This window comes from Gallinula chloropus (assembly GCF_964237585.1).
Source record: "Gallinula chloropus genome assembly, chromosome: 11".
Lineage (NCBI taxonomy): Eukaryota > Metazoa > Chordata > Aves > Gruiformes > Rallidae > Gallinula > Gallinula chloropus.
Window position 1 is genome coordinate 4487012 of NC_140096.1, and position 19693 is coordinate 4506704.

Below are 19693 nucleotides of genomic sequence, written 5' to 3' on the forward strand. Positions count from 1 at the left end.
ACTTCTACATCTTACACTCTACTCAGATGTGTGAGTTCTCTCTTTACACAGACAGCTAAGCAGCACCATCCTGGAAGTTTGTATCATTCTTTTAAGAGCATATATACCAATTAACAAAGAAAATACATCCGAAAGACAGGAACTCCCAAAAAAATACAAGATTTAAAACACTCATCCTGCTCTTCACTGTCCTCACCTCATAAAGCATCTCTAGTGTGAAGCAGGTGCAAGAAGCCAGCATCCTGACTAGATGCCACCTTAGCTTATGTGACAGGCTGTGTATTGGTGTGACAGAGCAGCCCTGTACACTCACACACCGAGCTCTGTGGGGCTCAGTATTCCAACTCTACATTGCAGAGCATTTTAGACCTTTGGGTGCTCTGTTAAACAGACCATTATCTGTACGAGTTAGCTTTAAGAAGTCTGGCATAGCCCATCATGGCATTACTTGGGGTTTCAAAAGACAGATGTTAATTATACAGCAGAGCAGAAATCGCTGCTACATAACCAAACCTCTTCGCTAGCTTTGCTGCTTCCTACTCGTGACAGATCCGATCCGTATCACTCGAGGCTGTCCTGGTCCCCATAAAGCGGGAGAGGCTGAGAAGTTTTACCTCTGAGTAAGACCACGACGACTGAAAAATCCATCTGGAAGCGGTCTTTGCCATGCAGGCAGCTGACCACTAGCTGTCCCCATTGCTTCATAGGAGCAGTGGTGCTGGAACGAGAAGGAAACACCTCCAAAAACGAGTGCTGCTGCTCTCAGGACAGGAAATGAAAGCTCAGAAAAACTGAAGCGAGCTGGTACAGTTCTGTACCTCCGTAGATAAGAAAATGTAGGTGTAGAAGGCCTGCATGCCGGGACTGTGATGTGTTTACACTCTGAGGTGAGCATGGAAAGCTGAGGATACCATTGGAGCAGACCTCTGGCTACGTCAGGTCAAAGGAAAGCCCTGGAGACCCATTCATGGAGCAGGGTAGGAACAAAATGGACTGGAGGGTTCCACTGTTCATGCCGAGTCTCTGGCCACAGCCACCTCATCATCTGCAGTACCTGATAAAACCACCTTAAGAGATGTTTTCCCACTCAGAACCTATGGTGGACACCACTTCCTAACCTCAGAATATAGAAACCATTCAAATTTAGCACTGGAAGGCGTTTATCTTATGCCATCAGGTGATGGTGTTTTAAGCTCATCTCAAAACAGAAGGTTCTTGTCTCTCTTGAGAACTCAGGACAATTGCTCACTTCCAGCCATCCTTTGGCATCTCAACATGAGCCCATGTTAGATTGAGAAAACTCTGGATTTTGTCTCTTCACAAATCAACCTGGAGAAGTCTCACTGTATGCTGACAAGGGGTGGCATTTACCATCACATAAGAGATGCCATTAAGAAGGCAGAATAATATTTAACAAGGCAACTAATTCCACTTGAATTCTTTCTCAGCCTTAATGCTGCTACTCACAAAAGAATGATGAGTGACTGCCTATGCTTAATAAAATTTATGTTATGAATTTGGATGCTATTTATTGCTTTTTGCTCAGCCTTTGTAAATCAGACCCATTATCTGCTCTATAATATTTGTTCATAAAAATCAGAGACAAGGCAATGTCATTTTTAACATGCCAGGCCTTCAGCACCCCTCTAGCCAGGGAAACTGCAAATCTATTGTTACTCAAATCAGCTCTTTAGATCAGAACCTACCCTTTTTCCTTGCTATACAGTCAAGTGAGGGTGATCAGGGTAGTAAAGGTTGAGATTACAATAGCTCTCAAAATATAGTTACAGGGAAAACATACATGGGAAAGAGAGATTCCTGCTGTATTACTCCAAGATTCTGTTCTGAGGGACCTCTCTCTACTTGGCCACTCTCATTCTGGCACAACAAAGCATAAAGCACTAAGGCAAAATTTATGTAGAGACCCTTGTTCAGAACAGCAAAATGAAATTGAGACTAGTGTACACAGGATCATTAGCAAAATAAATAGTAAACTGTGAAGTCTACATTTCACCAAACTGGAGAGGGAGAGTTCAGAATTCAAAATATATTAGCAGTTGTCTTTAAAATGGGCTAAAATCCTGAGTCAACACTCCTCTCTTTGAAATCTACAATCTAGTTCAAAATTCTGAACTTTGCTGTGTGTAATATCAGTAAGCACAAAACCACTGGGCAGCTGCTATGCCACTAGCTACTTACTGAATGGCTGAAGTGAACTGCAATTTTTCTTCCACAGGTGAATGCACTGTATTGGTACATTCTAACAGACTTTAAGCTTTTTTTCACCAAAATAAGTAGCTCCAAATACTGTCCATATATAGCACAGCATGCAAACACTTCACAGATGTAGCAACCAACTGGAGAAACTGGTTGGGTTTTTTTTCCAGAAGCAGCTTTGACTGAAGACTGCCAAATTTATGAAGGGCTGGGTATACACAGACTGGTCTCCCCAAGAGGACACCTGGTACTAACACATATTCTTACTAGAATGAAAAGCAGCTCAACTCCAAACCCCTTTATAATTCATGTTTCAGAACCTAGGAAAATGTTTAGTTTTAAATGAACTATATCAGCCTGTCATTACTCACACCCCCCCAGCAGTTAAAACCCATACAAGTCTAAAGACTGAGGTTCAACTATTACGTTAGGTTTAAATGACAAATTTTAAAAAGCCTGGTCTAACTGGAAAAAAAATCCTGTTTGCTGAAATCAGGCCAACTCTGAGTACTTGGAAATCTGAAGGAATAAGTTTCCTGCATAGCAGCAGTCAGCATGGGGCCACAGGAGTACAGCATTGTCAGTCTAACAATCATATTTTGTGAAGCACTTTAAGCAGTAGGGGACAAGGAAAACAGTCTCCTTCCATGTCAGTGTACACACAGATTAGTTGAATGCAAAGGGCATTTTTATGTCATAACGTTTTTGTAGTAACATGAATAAACACTGTTCTACTACTTCCAGCATCCCTGAACACTGATGTAGGGCAGATCAGGATCCAGCCTACACAGTGACCCCCAGCCCTTCTGCAGGGTTCTGTGCCATCAGTGCATGGGGTACCTAAGGGCTGCAAAAACAGATTTTCCTGAATGAACAGAATTAGAACTTTTTCCAGGCAGCTGGAGGGCTCCAACTAATGCTACTGTTACTAAGCAGCAAACGCTGCTTCTTCCTGTGGCTGATGTATTGGTACACCTGCATCCAGAGAGATATATGCTTAAAGGGCTGTGTCTTCAACAGTTTTGAAGACAGAAGAAATGAAACTGAAATCAAGGTACAACAAAAAACCACACTGAATCTTTTTCTGTTGCTATTTAAAGAGTTTGAACTTGAGCTACCAGGAGCCACACTGCTCTGAAAGACCAAGAAATGGAGTGAAACATTCCAGTTAAATAAAAGAGAGGTATCTAGAGATCATGCTACGTTTAAACCTCACTTGTGGAGTCTGTACCAACAGTTCTTGGTCTTTTGGAATAGCCAGCTGTCACAGAAGTGCAAATTGCAACTGAATAAGCTCACATATGCAAGCAGAAGAAATAGTTTCTGCCAACTTCCCCCTGCCTAATGATTTTTAAAATCCCTTTTGACAATTATGGCAGCAAAACATCATGCTCCAAAAAAGCCCAAGAAACAAGGCATAAAAGAGCACAAGGTTTGCCAAAGCACACAGTGGTAAAATCTTAAACACTCAGAGAAGGTAGACTGTGCTTCTCCCAAAGATCTGAAATTAATGGTCCAAACAAGTTTTTCTACAACTAGCACTACAAATCATGTTGTAACAGCCCAGGGACCCTGTCCTCTCAGGAAAGGGAGCAGTGGTATTGCCAGCTGTGCAGAGTTAACTCTTCCTCACAAGAGCCAAGAGCAACCTGTAACTTTAAATGGTGTTAAAGTGCAAAAGACTCTCAAAGAAAAAATACATTTCTGAACAAAGAAAAAAACTCATTACACTTTGCACCTGTTTAAGGGGGAAAATCCTTTTAACAAGGTGGTTCATTAATAAAGGTGCAATTAAGTATCACATCATTAAAGGAACAGGAATGAAAACAGTAAATTCTCATTAAGAGACAATGCTAAGGTATCTATCTCATTTAAAAAAAAAAATCAACACTTTGTCTCCTCACTCCTGCTTATAGATAATCTTACAGGAATTTGTTACTTCCAAACATAGAATTGTTTCCAAAGTAAGGAAACTGATTCTTTGAGCTGAAAAACTAGAATTTGTTCCCCTATTTCTAAGAAAAGGTGTCACTTCTTGTGAAGAAGCACAGCAATGAGAACAGAAAATCCTTTAGGGAAAACTACCACTCATTTCAATATCACAAACAAGACATAAGCATAGGGAAAGTGACAAATTTTGCATTCTCTCAATAACAGATTCTCTTTCTGTTAACATTGTAAGTTAGAATAGAGCAACTTCAATCACTGTGGCAAGCAGCCAGCTCATGAATAGGCTTGCTAACATCAACAAGACTATTCGTATGAACAAATGCTCAAAATGACTATGAGACTTCTTGTATAGCCTTTGTAATGTTAAAATCAGTAGAACTACTGTGGTTTCTAAGTGCTCTCCCACATAGACCAAGAGCTGAAGTCAAGAAGAGTGCTCAAGTGAGAAACTAGGTAAGAGCTGCAGCTAAAGACTGAACTGGTCCTTCATTTTCAGTTTGATAAAAGAAAAAAGTATAGCACGTCCTAACAAAAGAACTACTGGACTAGCACATGCCAGGCTTTAACTAACTAGAATCAAGTGCCTGAAGTTAGATTCTGGCATATATTGCTCAAAAAAAAAAAACAAACCCCAAACCCACCCCAAAACAACCAACTACTGTCTAAATAGTTATTGGTTAACTCTGTGTAGAAGTCCTCAAAGACCACAAGATTTCAAACTACATTCAAAAAGTATAGAACCGGATGGTAATACATAAAGGATCTGTGAGAAAGGAAGCACTGGAACTAGCAGCAAGGTGGGGTTGCCTGCATGGTCAGCCCTTCATTTGAATGCAAATGTAATTTTGGGGCAGGCAGTTATCTGTGACATCAGGCAGGACCTTAGTAAACTGTTACCACCAGCACCTGGTAAAACCATTGTTAATCATGTGTAGTAAAGGGACATCAGGGCTAGCATGAGTCATTTATAGAGCCAGTCAGGGCTAGAAAAGAGAGAGAAAGAAAGAGGAGGGGAAGAGAGATCAAACAACCACTGTGAGGAGCAGGATGTCCCAGCAAGACAAAGCCAGGCTGTGAGCATCATGTATGTGAGTTATCTTTTGGATAAAGAGACCAGCATGTATCCAGGATCTGCAAGGTGCAGCAGCAGCAACCTGCCAGTGCAAAACTTTGTGTCTACTCCACCCTATTCAGATTACATGGGATATCATCATGTGCCAACTCTGGACACCCATGGGCAGCCGGCGGGAACCTGGGGATCTCACTATGGCCCACAGCGGGAAGACTGGAACGCTTACGGCCCAGGACCTTCCAGCACGGCTGCTGCCGCACAGATCAACGGCTCGTCCCCCGGACAGGTCTCCTACAGTTCTGCTGACTACAGCACCCTCCATCCTGCTGGATCTGGGGGGTTACCTCCTGTAGAAACAATTAATACACAGCAAATCTCTCCCAGCAGCCAAAGGCACAGCTCTTACGAGTGGATGAGGAAAACGGTGCAATCCACTTCTACAGGTATGAGGGGCCCTAAGGCTTTATGCTGAGAAGATATTACTGGTTTTGCATCGTTGTTTGGGTTTCTTTTGCCAGGTTCCCTGTTTGAAGGGAAGCACACTGTTTAAGAAAAAAAGTTCTTAATTGCTTTGCAGCATTCTCTTGCTAGTTAAATATTGGTTATTTCTTACGTTTCTTTCTCGACCTTTAATGCTGATGCAAGTGAAAAGCAGCGTCCTTTGCCAGCAAAGTATTCTCACTTTGGGTATATTTTTAAAAATTGAGATATAAAATAATTGATTTTAATTGGAAATCTATACATTGGAACAAAGCTGCAAGTCTGTTGAAAGAGATCACAGTATTGTATTTCCCCACCACCTATACTTTGCTTATTTTACTCAAGTTTTAGAGTACATATGAAAAGTTTAAGTAAAATATATGGGGGGGAGGGGGGAGAGGGGGTGGAATAAGGTATTAGAAACACCTCTCTACACTTTAGAACACTGAAATGAAATGAGATCTGAAAGATCAAACAATGAGTTGATGTTTTAAAACCAGGAATGATTCGGAAAGGTTCACTTCACTTCGTAGCAGTAGCTCTCAGAATAGGCAGGAATACTTAGATCCATGGTAACACAAGCAGTTAATACAGTGACAGATCGGTATCTGATCCATAGTTGATGAATACAAAATAATTCAACTGTATTTAACCAGTAAAAAACAAAAAGAGACACAAAGCATGATGGAAAGGTTCTGTTTGATTGCCACAAGGAACAACAGAAAAAAACACAAATACCAAGCTTCCCTAAACCATAAATCTGTACCTTGCATGAATAGTAAAAAACATGAAGCAAGAAAGGGCAGAAAGAGGGAAAACTGCCTGAAAAGAACAGAGGCACAATCCACTATATAAAACTATTTGATTCTTGGAGGTGCTGAGCAGCTTTGACACCCACTGAATTCAGCAGAAATTAAGGACACTCAATACCTCCCCTAAAGAGATGCTCACAGTATTTCAGATGTTACATCCCAGGAAGGTTCCTTCCCTTTCAGCCCTTCCTCTTGCCCCAGCTCTGATCCACACATGCCTGTAAATAAGAGTTTTCAAAGCAAGTACTGAATCCATCTCTGGTGAGAAATCACTTAAAGCATACTAGAGCACAACAAAAGCAACTACAGAGAAAAACTGTCTTTGTTAAAATAATGCACTGTATGTGTATGGACAGACCAAGTCATCCTCACTCCTGCCCAATGCAACTTCCGTTCACAGGGAGTCCATAGAAGTCAATAGGACAAACAGAGTAGGTTGTTACTCTGGGTAAGACAGAATTTGGGCAAATAAAAACATAATTAAAAATAAACAGTAGTTGAACATTTTAAAAATCGTATTTATTCTTCACTGACAATTACCCAAGAAAAAACTGAAGACTATGTCTTGCATAAACTTAGAGCTTACTTTTGAGCAGTCCATACAAGGGCAATGAAACTGCTCACAAACTATAGGATTTACAGATGGCAGAATACTTGCCAAGAAAACCCCACTACTTCTCATCTCTTCTTTAGCTACCTGCCTCTGGCTCCTGGGGATTTAAATTGCAGCCTCTCTGATTTGATCTGTCTGTGCAGTCCCTTCTACAGCAAGGATAGTAGGAAATATATATGTAGTCTGTTACATATTTTTAATGTATTTTTATATTTATATAACAGACAATAACATTTTAACTGCCTGCTTGAAGAAGCATGCTTAGGGCTTTCTAACCTTTCGAATTTGAAGCCTGCAAGGGTCAGATCATTCACAGGTGTTGGAAGTCTCTCCATTGTGGAACAGTCCAACAAGACACTGAAGAGATGAGCACATCCTCCCAAACACCCATGGGCATACAGTATAAGGCCCTCTGAAGTTAGTGGGAGCCTATCCATCCATTTAATAATAATTATTAACTATCATTATTAATTTAATTGTCACTAATTCATTTAACTCCCTAAAGCACCAGGTCATACTTTAGGGAGTCAGATACACAATTCCCCTGCTGCTGCTTTCCCTCTTGTTTTTTTGCTAGGGAGGAACACTCAGTGCCAATAGATCTGCTTCGCTGAAACTGGTTACTTTTTCTTCATTCATTCCTTTTCCTCTGTTTCAAAGCAAGGCCACTTCTGTCTTTCCCTATTTCCCCCACCCCCCAAAAAAGCCTTCTTAAGTATTTGCCCTAATAGCATTGTCAGATCTAGTAATGCACTTCAGTGAGTTTGGTTCTGAGCACACGAGCGCTGTGAGTGGCTTCAAATGTGTGACTAGGCTAAATGCAGGTACCAATATTGTTTGCTGAATCACTATCAAAGTCCTCAGCATTTTCTTCAATGGAATCCATTGCTTTTTACATCCTTAAAGCTGTATGCATACATTGAGCATTATCCTTCCATCCCTTTGCAAAACCTTCAGGAATATCACTAGAGGTTTTGTATAGCAAGAATGAAGGAATCACACCTGCCAGTGACCAGTTTTCCTTATTCCTGTGAAACAGGTATCAGACACTATTCTTAAAGATGGAAAAACTGAAGCTCAGACTTGCCTGAAGTAAACAACATAGAAGTTAATTAGAAAAATTAATTGTATTATTTGTTCATTGCTTGTGGCAAAATGCAAGTTGTCAATAATAATAATTTAATTTCACTATGGAAAGTGATTTTTCTAAGATATTCTTGAAAATGTGCAAGAAGCGTTCCTGTAATCTCACCCCCTTAAGATCAGGAGAAATTCTTCCCAAAGCTTTACTTACATTGAGTAGTCCAACTTGTAACAGCTACAGAAAGGAGCCCCAGAATCAGCGACCTTCCCATCTCCGGAGTTTTCATGGTTCGCTTCTCATATTGGTGATCTGTGGCCTCATGACCTGACAGATGACAAACAACACACTTTATTGAAATTTCTACCACTGCCTCATGCCCCACAGGTCTTTTGATACTGTCACCTACACAACTAACCTGGATCAAAAGAAATATTTCAAGTTTTACATTGTAATTTTTAAAAACCCATCCAACATAAAGCCTTGCCTCCAACTGGTGTCTTGGGAGGTTTTATGAGGTTATGCTACTTGCACCAATGGAAGACATAAATTTTTAATGCAAAACACACATTCTGGTCTAGTGTTACTGGAATGTATTTCCAGCAAAAAAGCCCTAATAAGGCTTTCATCGGTCACGCTGTCTCTGGATGAAGGATGTCTGAATGTCTCTCCCTGCAGCTTTGGAACTGGAGGGACCAAGACCTGATCCTAAACACACTACACATAGTCAGTGCATTCTTGAGGGTGTTCAGGATACAGGAGAAAGCAAATGTGTTTTGACTCACAACACTTGAAAGAGGAAACACTGACTACTTGTATTTTCAGCTAAGAACACAGACTGAGGAGGACCCTTCTCTAACCCTTACACTGGTCCTGTCCCCTGTCCTGAACACCGGCTCCAAGCCAAGGCAACTAGCAACTGTAAGAGGGCAGAACACAGCCAAGACAACTAGATTTGAGGGAGCACAATTCCACACATGCAAAACATAACTACAGGCAAATTCTATGATGGAAAGTAGAATAAAACAACCTTAGAACAAGTTACAAATCTCCTCCTGTTGAATTCAGTATCTTTCTGGAGGGATGCAATCATTCACACAGGAGTAGACTTTATTTTTTGCCTCTGTGAGTAAACAACAGAGCTGCGGTAAAACTGGGCCCAAAACAACTAATTTGAACAGTTAATGTCCAGTCAAGTTCCAGCAGTAATGAGAATTTGTTCATAAAGCTGACGTTACATCTTAAGATCTGCACTTACATTACCATAGAAGAGGGAGGGTTCTGAAACAGCAACAATGAGCAGAGACCCTTCCTGTAGATGACAACTCTCCTATCATTCTGGTTCAAGAGAGATTTACTCAAAGTCACAGTCTTTCTGATGCTGATGACAGGTGCTGATAGCATCACTATTAAATATACTGTGAACAGACTCTTTGTAGAAATTATATCTTTTCACATCTAAGGAAGAGAAACAAGCCTCTTAAGAGGCCATTCCTGCAAAATGCTGAATGCCTAAAGAACATGCAACACTTGGAAAAAATGTCAGTTAAATCACTTGCTTTTTAGTCTGTGCAACCATTGGCAATGGGATTTTCCCTGATCTCACCTGACAGAAATCCACCTACATTGTCTGCAGGTTGGGTCCTTCTGCCAGACAAAATCCATGCAGGGCATCTGTCCAATCCCTGCTTAAAGATGATAAAAATGACTCTGCTCTAAGTCATGATAAAAATTACTCAGTTACTTCTGTATGAAGATGAATAGAAAAGTTTACACTAGCAAAGTGAAGGACAGAATTTGGCCAATGAGCCGAATACAGAATAGCAGAAAAACACCCAAATTTGAAAACACTGGCATTTTAAACAGAAGGGAAATTTCTTCAAGTTTATTAAAAGGTTCCAATTCCTATTCTCTTGTTCTCAGCATGAGGCATCTGAATACATGTAACACAAACAAATGATCAAGACCCAGCAGAAAGAACAAACGTAGAATTTCACGTTCACAAAACCTTATGAATCCAACTTTGCAATAATGAATAGTCCTACTCATTGCACTAGGACTTCAGGCAGGAATATTCTTACTCACATTATACAGGATTGGATCCATGCAGCATTTTCTAATACAATGGCAGCATGGAGATTTTAAATTTAACTTTACAGAACAGCATCAGGTGCAGCACAATGTCCATCTTCAAGACATTTAAAATCATTTCACTGTCACAACTTCAACTTAATCAGTGAAATTGCACCAGGGAGAATTTACCCTTTTCCTACACTTTTAAGTGCATAAATATTGAGAGGTACTCCCTAAACAGAACTCTAGGGCCTGGTCTCTGACAGTCTGGATGTTTATAAGCTCAAAAACTGACATGAAACTCTCTTAATACTGAGCTAACGTGCAGATGCTGATTTGAACTGAGCATATATTCAGGCCAGAGAGCTGCTTTGCATTTTGAGCTGACTTAAGCTGATTGCCAACCATAGAGCACAGACATTAGCTCCCTCTGAAACAGTGTCAAACCAGAATCCAGACTACAATGCTTCATAAGTAATCTGACCCTATTATAGAACATGACATGTTCTACATTGGGCAGCTTCTGGATTTTATGAATGATGCCAAATTTAGTGCAGGAAGAATATTCCTGAAAAGAGGCTCTGAAAAAAGGGCCAGGACTAGTTCTAATGCTAATTTATTTTGCTTTGTAAACTAGTTGTGAGGTCCAATGGTGGGTTTGGTTTTTTTTCCCCCTTTCCTGGCCTACATTGTCTGAGGTTTTGAGGCCTATCTGTCATATTGAGGCAACAGACCCTTTCAACACTTTGCTTTGCTTTGATATGCAGTCTTGTCTCTTCCTTCTCCCTCTTTTCTTCAGGAGTTATATTGCCGGAAAGGGTGATGATTTTCACAGCAAATAAAGAGGCCTTCTCCTGGCTTTATTGTCTTCAGAAGAAATGCTCTGTGAATTTTATGACCAATGGGAAAGCTGTTCCCTTCCCCCAACTCCAAACTTGGCCAGTCACAAAAATTGCTCAATTGGGTGTGATAGAACAGGATTGTTAAACTCTCTCATGAACAGTTTTTTAGCTCTGAAACATCTTATTTCTTGTTACTCCAAAGTACTCTTCAGTAGTCACTATTTGCAAAACAGGTTTTTGACCAAACTGTCTGTTCTTAAATAGCTCAATACAGCTAGGAAACCCACTCCCTGGACACAAAGGCAGTCACACTGCAAAGGTAGCTGGTTCAAAGCTCTTTTGTTTCATTTTTTGTGAAACCCAACTACAACCAACCTCTCCAACCACTTGCAATTCCCTAGCGTAACTGGCCATAAGAGAACACATTTCCAGTAAAACTGACACTGTGCTGCTGATTAAAATTATAACCTGCCACTAACAAAAAGATTAAGTAAAATTGTAGAAAGTTACATGTTGGTAATTATTCTCACCTAAGCGGGATTTTATTCAAGAATTGGATTAAAATATATTAACTTTTATCATGGCATCATTCTGCCATTATCTCCTACCAAAGTCTGAGAACATCCTTCTGTTGTCTGTGGTGTGAATCCATTAGTCCTACCTCAAATTTTACCCAGGTAATACCCCTCCTTGAAATAAAACACAGCACTGTAAATAAAATCAGTAGAAGGTCCGCAAGATTTGGCTCAGAAAGCTGATCTATTCCACCCAGCAGATGGAATTTAGAGGCTGAAGTCTCAAACTGTTTAGCAATAGGTTTTGTTGCTGCTGTTTGTTAACTCTGGCAAATAAAAGTGTACTTTGCCTTTGAAAGGAAATGCCATATGCAGACTAATGCCAACCCAGCAACCAAAGGCATCAAGACTCTCACTGATGTCAGGCTTAACAGAGTCAAACACGACTCTGCCAGAACTACAAGTATCCTTGCAGAAGACTGTGGCAGATCTCAGCTTCCTTTATCTGTTGTCTCTCACAGAGGATATTATTCTACACAAAAATCAAATTATTAAAGACAAGTTTTATGTGACAAATCATAGAGAATTTCTCAGATCGTTGTTGAGTTTTCCAAAGGAAATGTTCTCCTTTTGTTTTTCTACTTTTTATATTCTTCTCTTAAAGAAATAAGTTAGATGTGAAAACTCCTAATCTGCCTTCAAAATGAAATCGGATATTATCATATCTGCAAAAATAAACTGAAAGCTACTTGTACAAAACCAAAAAGATTTTATGGGAGAAAGGGTTTTTTTCCACAAACAGTTAATTTCTTCAGTTTAAAAAGCAAAAAACCCAACCCTCTCCTATAGATAATACAGATTTAAGCACTTAAAACCAGAAAGAGGAAGGTTTATCTTCAAGTTTACCAGCTTGTTTTGGCAATAGAAGAACATTTGATATTTGTCCATGGCTTCTGAATGAAAATGGAGTACAAGGTAAGATCAGCTTGTTGCTCTTTAGTGTACTTCATCTTAACACCATAAAGGAGACCAAGGAAACATTTTAAACATTTTGTCCCATAGAATGACCCCAAATTCTCATTTCAGGAGGAAAAAACCTAACCAAACCATGGGCCTGAGTGATCAAACGTTAAAAAAAATACCAAGTGAGGCATTAAAGCACCACAGGTGACCATATGTTAAACAAACAATTTACACTTCCAATGAATGAAAACAAATGTCCTGGTATTTATGTGGACTGAACTGAGTAACTGCTGTTCTTTAGAGACTCTCAAATTCTTACCATTACTGTAAAATTAACAGCACTTTTCACTTGATTATCAGTGTAAGTGTAATTGGGCTAATTCTACTTTCACTACACTTTCACAAAGATAGAAATGCTACCACAATGAGGAAGTTCTATAGATCTTCCCCTTCGAAGCTCAACACAGGAGACCCTTCACAGGGAAGTAACAGATTTGAGTCAAAGTGGGTTTGGCTGCTCAGACTACACAGAAGCCCCAGCGTAAGGAATGAACACAGACACACACACACACACACCTGCCCTGTTGAAGTATTCCAAGCAAACAGGCGAGTGACCTCCAGACAGTTGGGAAATGCCCCTGTGTAGCACTGCAAACTCACTATTAAGGCATTCCCAGGGTTGAACACTGCAGAGCACAGAAACCAAAGGATCAAATTCTGATGTAGAGAACTTGTTCTCTAAGTCCTAGAGAAACCCTGTCATATAGGGGGAACCAGCTACTAACCACAACCAGAGATGTAACAATATTTGTTTACAGCATTGCACAGACCAGGACTTCCAGTGCTAAACAACTCTGTATCTAGGATCCATACAAACAGTACAAAGGATCAGAACCTGAAGAACCTTCTAAGTCAAATAAGACCTCAGTGAGAAAAAACTCTTACAAGTAGCAAAGTAATGACTGTCAGATGCTGAAAGAGAAAAAAGTGACACAGCTCTCAAGCCACTGCCAGGCAGTCTACAGAGCAACTGGAAGGCAGTGCTAGTTTTAAATATGTTCCATTATTAAAACAGGAGACAATATGATGGGGAAAAAGACATTAACCCATGGAACAAAATCATGAATTAAGGGATTCAGCTGTAATTCTGCATCCTGAATTGTGACCTTTGAGTGCTGTTTAAACTTCAAAAGCAAGGGGTGCTGGAAGGAGGGGCTGGGGAGAAATCAGGCCTTTGATATCACTGATACTTGAAACCTCCAGCCATCCTCTCCTGTCTGGGGAAGGCTGGTTGCTCTGTGGCTGTTGTGACCTACACCCAGACTAAAATTTTACCAATATATTGCCTGAAAAATCTGTTTCAGTCTCCCCAAAGTTAACTGCTCTTATTAGGAGTACAATTGCTATCAGTTTGAGGAATCTGATTTTTGAAGCGTTATGCATCCACACGTTCTTTTCAGAAAGATCTGTAAGCAAACGAGCTGCTGAACGAAGCTCAGCTAAATCTGCAGCAATTGTGCCTGTAACAGTCTGCTCTGTGCCTTGAGTTACATGTATCACCTGAGAGAACCTAAATCCAAGGGGGTTATTCTACTATAGCAATCACTAAGGACAAAGATTCACAACCACAGTGGAACACACTGAAAAACACCAACCTCAAAACCCAAACAACTAAAAATACATTCCATTTCCCAGATAATATATAGTCTAAATATATAGAGATATATGTGAAGAACTGTCCATATAAATATAGACAAACACAAAAAAACATTAAGACTGCAGTTAGTAAACACAGTAACACTGGTGTTAACCAGGATTCCATCTTTCAAAAATGTAGGAAGACCTTAGGCCAGGCCTCTGGGTCCTTGGTTTTAAGCAGGTGTTCTCTCTGATACATCAGCAGATCAGCAGTATGTACTGCAGCATCCCATTCTCAATTCTGTTTTGCTGCTGCAAACACACTGTCCACAGAGATGATCCTGTACAGAACCTGTAACATTTCAGCTGGTCACATCTGCACACACTGGCTCACGTCCTTTGCCATTACCTGTAACCACTCAGACACTGATGAGCCATGTCTGCTGCACCCCCAGCTGAAAGGATGCAGCAGTCCAACTTGCAAAAGGACAGATGCTGCAGTTCTATTGTTGTTTGATGCCCTTTGTTCAGTTTTATAGTTTTCTCTTTTTTTATTAACTGTCAGCTGCAAATCTATATTGCTATTGCCTGGGGAGAGACCGTGCCAGGCTTGAAGGGAAAACACAACCTCCAAGCCACAGTAACAATCATGATATTGGATTAATTATTTAGCACCAAGAAGTGAAGAACTTTGGAAGCTCTGGGTATTTCCTATGCAGTAGAATGTCCCTCTGAAACAGATAGCAGTGTATCAGCTTTGGGGACAGAGAAACAGCAATTCCAGACAAGGCAGGAAGCTTGCATCAGAGGTGGAAACAGAACCCAGGTTTCCTGGCTCCTTGCTCTTAACAAAAAGGCCTTCCCTTTCCCAAATGATAACAAGCTAGTGATAAGGAATATGAGGGCCAGTTTATCATGTATTTACTAAAAAGCAAACCCAAAACCTGATGGTATGTACCTCTTGTGCTGTAAATCAAGACCAAGTCCACTGCAGTCAAGGGAGTTACTCTGGGTAAGTGCATAGCCAGTCAGGCCTAAAATACCCACAAACATATTTTCAAATGTAAAGCCAGATATTGTGTGTTACTAAACTTAAATTCTAGCTTGAAGCAATGTGTTCTTCTTTCAAAACAGGTAAAACAAGAACAAGAGAGAAGTACCGAGTGGTTTACACAGATCATCAAAGATTAGAATTAGAGAAGGAATTTCATTACAACAGATACATTACAATCAGGAGGAAGTCTGAACTTGCTGCAAACCTAAGACTTTCCGAGAGACAGGTAGAGTATGGATCACCCATTCAGGATTTCTTTTAAGTTATTATTGCTGATGAGGAGATAACTATACTGGTTAAGAACACACAAATGTTAATGCCTCTAATAACCAAACAATGCAGCTGGGTTCCCTTTGCAGCACAGGAACTTCAGCTGTCCAGCTGAGTGGCTGACAGCCCCTGTTTGCACTCATTTCTGAACCTCTATCAGTGCTACTTCAGCTCTCAGCAGCTCTGGCACAACATGGGGAAAAACCAAACATCAGCCTTACACACAGCCCTGTTCTGAGAAACAAGACTTCAGACACATCAACAAATCCTGCCTGTATTTCTCTGGTTTACTGGGGTAGTGGTAGCAGGGAGAAAGTTTCCCTCAAATTGCTAAAGCAGAAGTCCTGGTTCTGCTGGAGTCCATGGGAATTTTATAACCTATTTCAACATGGACAGTCCTAGCAGAGAATGGAAGTGATGAGCTTGAATATGTTCAGGACATGTTAATATACCTGTTTCTGTGGTTGCCTTTCACCTCTTGTTAAAGATTTCCTACATACTTGCTGCTCCTTTCTCCCACCCCTATTTCCTCCCATCCCTTCCAAATTCCACATCTCTTCCCACAGTGTGTATCAAAACATAATCCTTTCTGCTCAAAAGATATATATCATTTTCACTGGAATCACTCTGTGCCCCATTCTTCAATCACACAATTGCAAGACCCTCCCAAAGCCAAGGAGGCACACGGCCTGTGGCTCCCAAGCACTTCAGCTGGCTCTTGCAAATGACTGAGCTGTCCCACAAAGGCACTCACAACCTGGGCTGAGCCTGTGTTCAGAACCATTCTCCTTGGGAGTTTCTTGGTGCAGTACACTGAAGTAGGTAGTGAAGCTAAATTCAGAGCTTTACTGAAAGATCTCCCTTGAAGACATTTCAGGACACAATATACTGGTTTGCTGCCTTCTCTGTTTGCAAACCATCACAGCACTGTTTCCTCAGCTATTATTCAGTGTCAGTCGTTAAAGATTATGCCTGATTCACCACTGTTTTACAGCTGCACTGAGCCACCCAGTTGTCACACTGTTCATCCAACTCGAACGGGTCTCACAGCACACACTGGAAGAGCTCACAGAGATGGAGCAGCAAATGCCTGCTTCACAAACACTTCTCAATCTGCTGCTGAATGCAAGTATTTAATTACTGAAGATTAAAATTATTTCAAGCAGGTATAAAAAAATACAGTGTGTCTTTTTGCTGGCAGTTAAACCCTTAATAACTTGACTTCATTATACTGAATTTAAAAATTAGGACTCTGCTTCTGTAAACAGTGAATAATAGTTACTGAAATCTCCCAGGTCAATGATAATTCCTGATAAGCCTTTTTGCTAGTATATTTGAAGCAGTGGTACACAAAAGATACACATTTCTTCAACATATACTGGAGAAGTGTGACAACAGCTTTTGCAATATTTGCTCTTTTTCATTATCAATTCATGTCATGAACTAAATGAATTTCAGTGCACAAAGCCTAAACCCTGAAGTCAGTTTTGAAAATGGGAGATAAAGAAACAAATACCCAATCTATATTCCCACTACTAGCCTTTCACTCAAATTAAACAACCCCATGGTATGAATACAACTGAGCTCACACTGTCCTATCCTAAAGTCCACAGCACTGAGCCTAAGACATGGAAACATTTTCTGGAAAAGCTTTTGTCCTGGCTATGCCAAAATCCCACCTGGGCCACTGGAAGGAACATCTCAGGGGAAGAGGACAAAGAACAACTGTTCAAACAAGGAAGGAAAGATGTACTATCTAAGGGTGGGGTGGGGTGTGCAAAATGAAGCATTGCTAATATAGGAAGGATACAGAAGTAAAGGAGATGGCAAGAAGAAGAAAGATGAGAGAAAAATTGCTGCAGACCTGCATCCCTACCTTAGTAACAAGCCAGAACAAAAACCTAAATCAAAGGCAGGTGCAGAAGGTAATTCTGAAACAGATGTTAGATTTTTTAGACTGTTTCATCTTTTCAAGCATTTAGCAAATGCATGGGTGAAACTAGATTATTTCAGCACAGCCAGAATGCAAGAGATCTGACAGCATTTACAGAGAATGGTTTAATGGAACATAATCTGGTACTGAGATTATATTCCAGAAATGAAGACAACAAAGTGAACTGCTAAATATCTCTGATGATAGCCTGGGGCACTAGAGAGCTAGTGCAAATTTTCACAAGCTTTGCATGGAATCTGATTTTTTCAGCAGTAAAACAGGGATTGTAATGCCTCAAGGATAAATGTACCAAGACTGTCTGAGAGACTCCTTAAGGTGTTTTGTGGGGCTTGCCCAGTGATTTTCTTTTAAAACACAACCTGGTAGCCACAGATGTTATCATCTCTTTTACCTCCTTTCTGATCATCATTCTCCTTCTAGCTTCTAGCAAAGGATAAGTAAATAAATCAGTGTTTCTCATCAAACCCTTGATTTTTTGGGGGGGTCAAGTGTTTCCTTTGCCACTTGAACACCAACAAGAAAACACAATGTATCTGAATGAGGTAGCTTAGCTTGTCACACTGACCAGACATCATACAGAGCCACCTCCAAGGATAAATAGCTGGTGCCACTGCTTTCAATGCAAACTTGGGGCTTCACATCCAAAGACATTTCAGCTGCCATAGCACATTCACCCTTTCACACCTGAATACATTCTGCTGTATTTTCAATTACTACTCATCAACTTCCTCTCATGCCCTCAATTGTTCTGTCCTCATCAAAACCACATACCCTTCAACAGCTGCTTAATTTCTTTCCAAAGATAACTGCACAGCTGTGACAGAGCAGTGCCTGTGGCATAAAGCAGTGGACTCTGTGGGAAGCAGCAGCAATTCTGGCTCCATCGGCAAATGTAATAAGGCACTTAGCTATTAAGGCACCACATCCACAATATTTTGAAGTTACATTGTGCATCAGGAGTAGGGCACTGGCGAAATTCTGCTCAAAATTTTATTTCCATTGGCTGAACATTGGAGCTACCCATGAACATGCAGCATCTGAACAGGAAAGCTTTTGTACCTCAGACAATAGGCTGGTAACAGGTTCTGACTTGCTCTGGCTAAGGCATATAGCATTCAACATAAAGGTACTCTCAGATGCTTTTGGCCATCACTACAATTCACAAGTTCTGTTAGATTTTGTACCAAAAATTTAAAACGCTCATTCAATAAAGAAGTAACTCCTAAAAATGAAACTTAAAAACTCTTTTTATCTAGATATTAATAAATATTTTATTACCAGATAGGAAAGACTGTATGAAAACAAACAGAACAATGTTGTCTCAGTTTGCCACTGCCCTTCTCACTGGTCCTCATTCGATTGATTTTACCTTTGGCCCTTGACTATATTCATAAAGTACCACATTGCATTCCATTGGCAACTGAAAAAATACTGTCCTCTGCAGGTGAAAATCTGGTTCCAGAATCGCAGAGCCAAAGAAAGAAAATTAATGAAGAAGAAAATGACACATTTTGATGGCAGCAATCTCGGATCTATGCAGAGTGACTCTGGCTCAGTGAGCCCAATGCCAGTTCCTGACCAACAGACTCATTCAGAAATGTCCAGTTCTTTATTCCCACCTCCTCCACCTCCGCTCCCCATGAATGGTTTGCAACACAACGGGAACCTGCAGCAGGTAGTGGCCTCTCAGTAAGGCTGCCTGAAGACCTACGGCAGAATGAACACTATAAACTACCAGTACATGGAGCACTACAGTATATGGGAGAGAGAGGACAGCTGTAGCTGTTTTGCAGGAGTCCCCAGCATGACACAGTTCTGGGCACATAAGTACAGCAAACCAAGAGCCACTTGCCAGGTCTGAAGGGCAGCACAAGTTCCCAGGGGTACTGGAACTGCTGTGTGCCAGGAGACCCAGTTGCAGGGAGCCTCTGCAAGAGGATGTCGTGCAGAGTCTGTGCCACCAGGCACAGTGGGAAGGCACTGGGAGGGAGGAGCGCTGAGGACCAGGTACAGCCACTTGCTACAGTACACCACAGACAGAAAACAAAAAGCACAGAACGGGCCACAGACAGTCCAGCATCACTGAGCAGCAACAGCTGCAGCTCTACACAAATGCTGTGGCTCGCCCCTAGGTAAAGAGGATATTCCTTCTCCTTTGA

General features: G+C 40.8%; 1 protein-coding gene across 1 annotated transcript; it reads left to right on the plus strand.

Moving 5' to 3' along the window:
- Positions 1-5249: 5249 nt before the first annotated feature.
- On the plus strand, positions 5250-19227 carry LOC311195700 (homeobox protein CDX-1-like; the record flags this gene model as incomplete). The annotated part of the gene is made up of 3 exons (XM_084269126.1): positions 5250-5682; positions 15391-15536; positions 18979-19227. 3 exons carry the CDS (start codon positions 5250-5252, stop codon positions 19225-19227), a joined length of 828 nt encoding a protein of 275 aa, XP_084125252.1.
- Between the last annotated feature and the right edge of the window lie 466 nt (positions 19228-19693).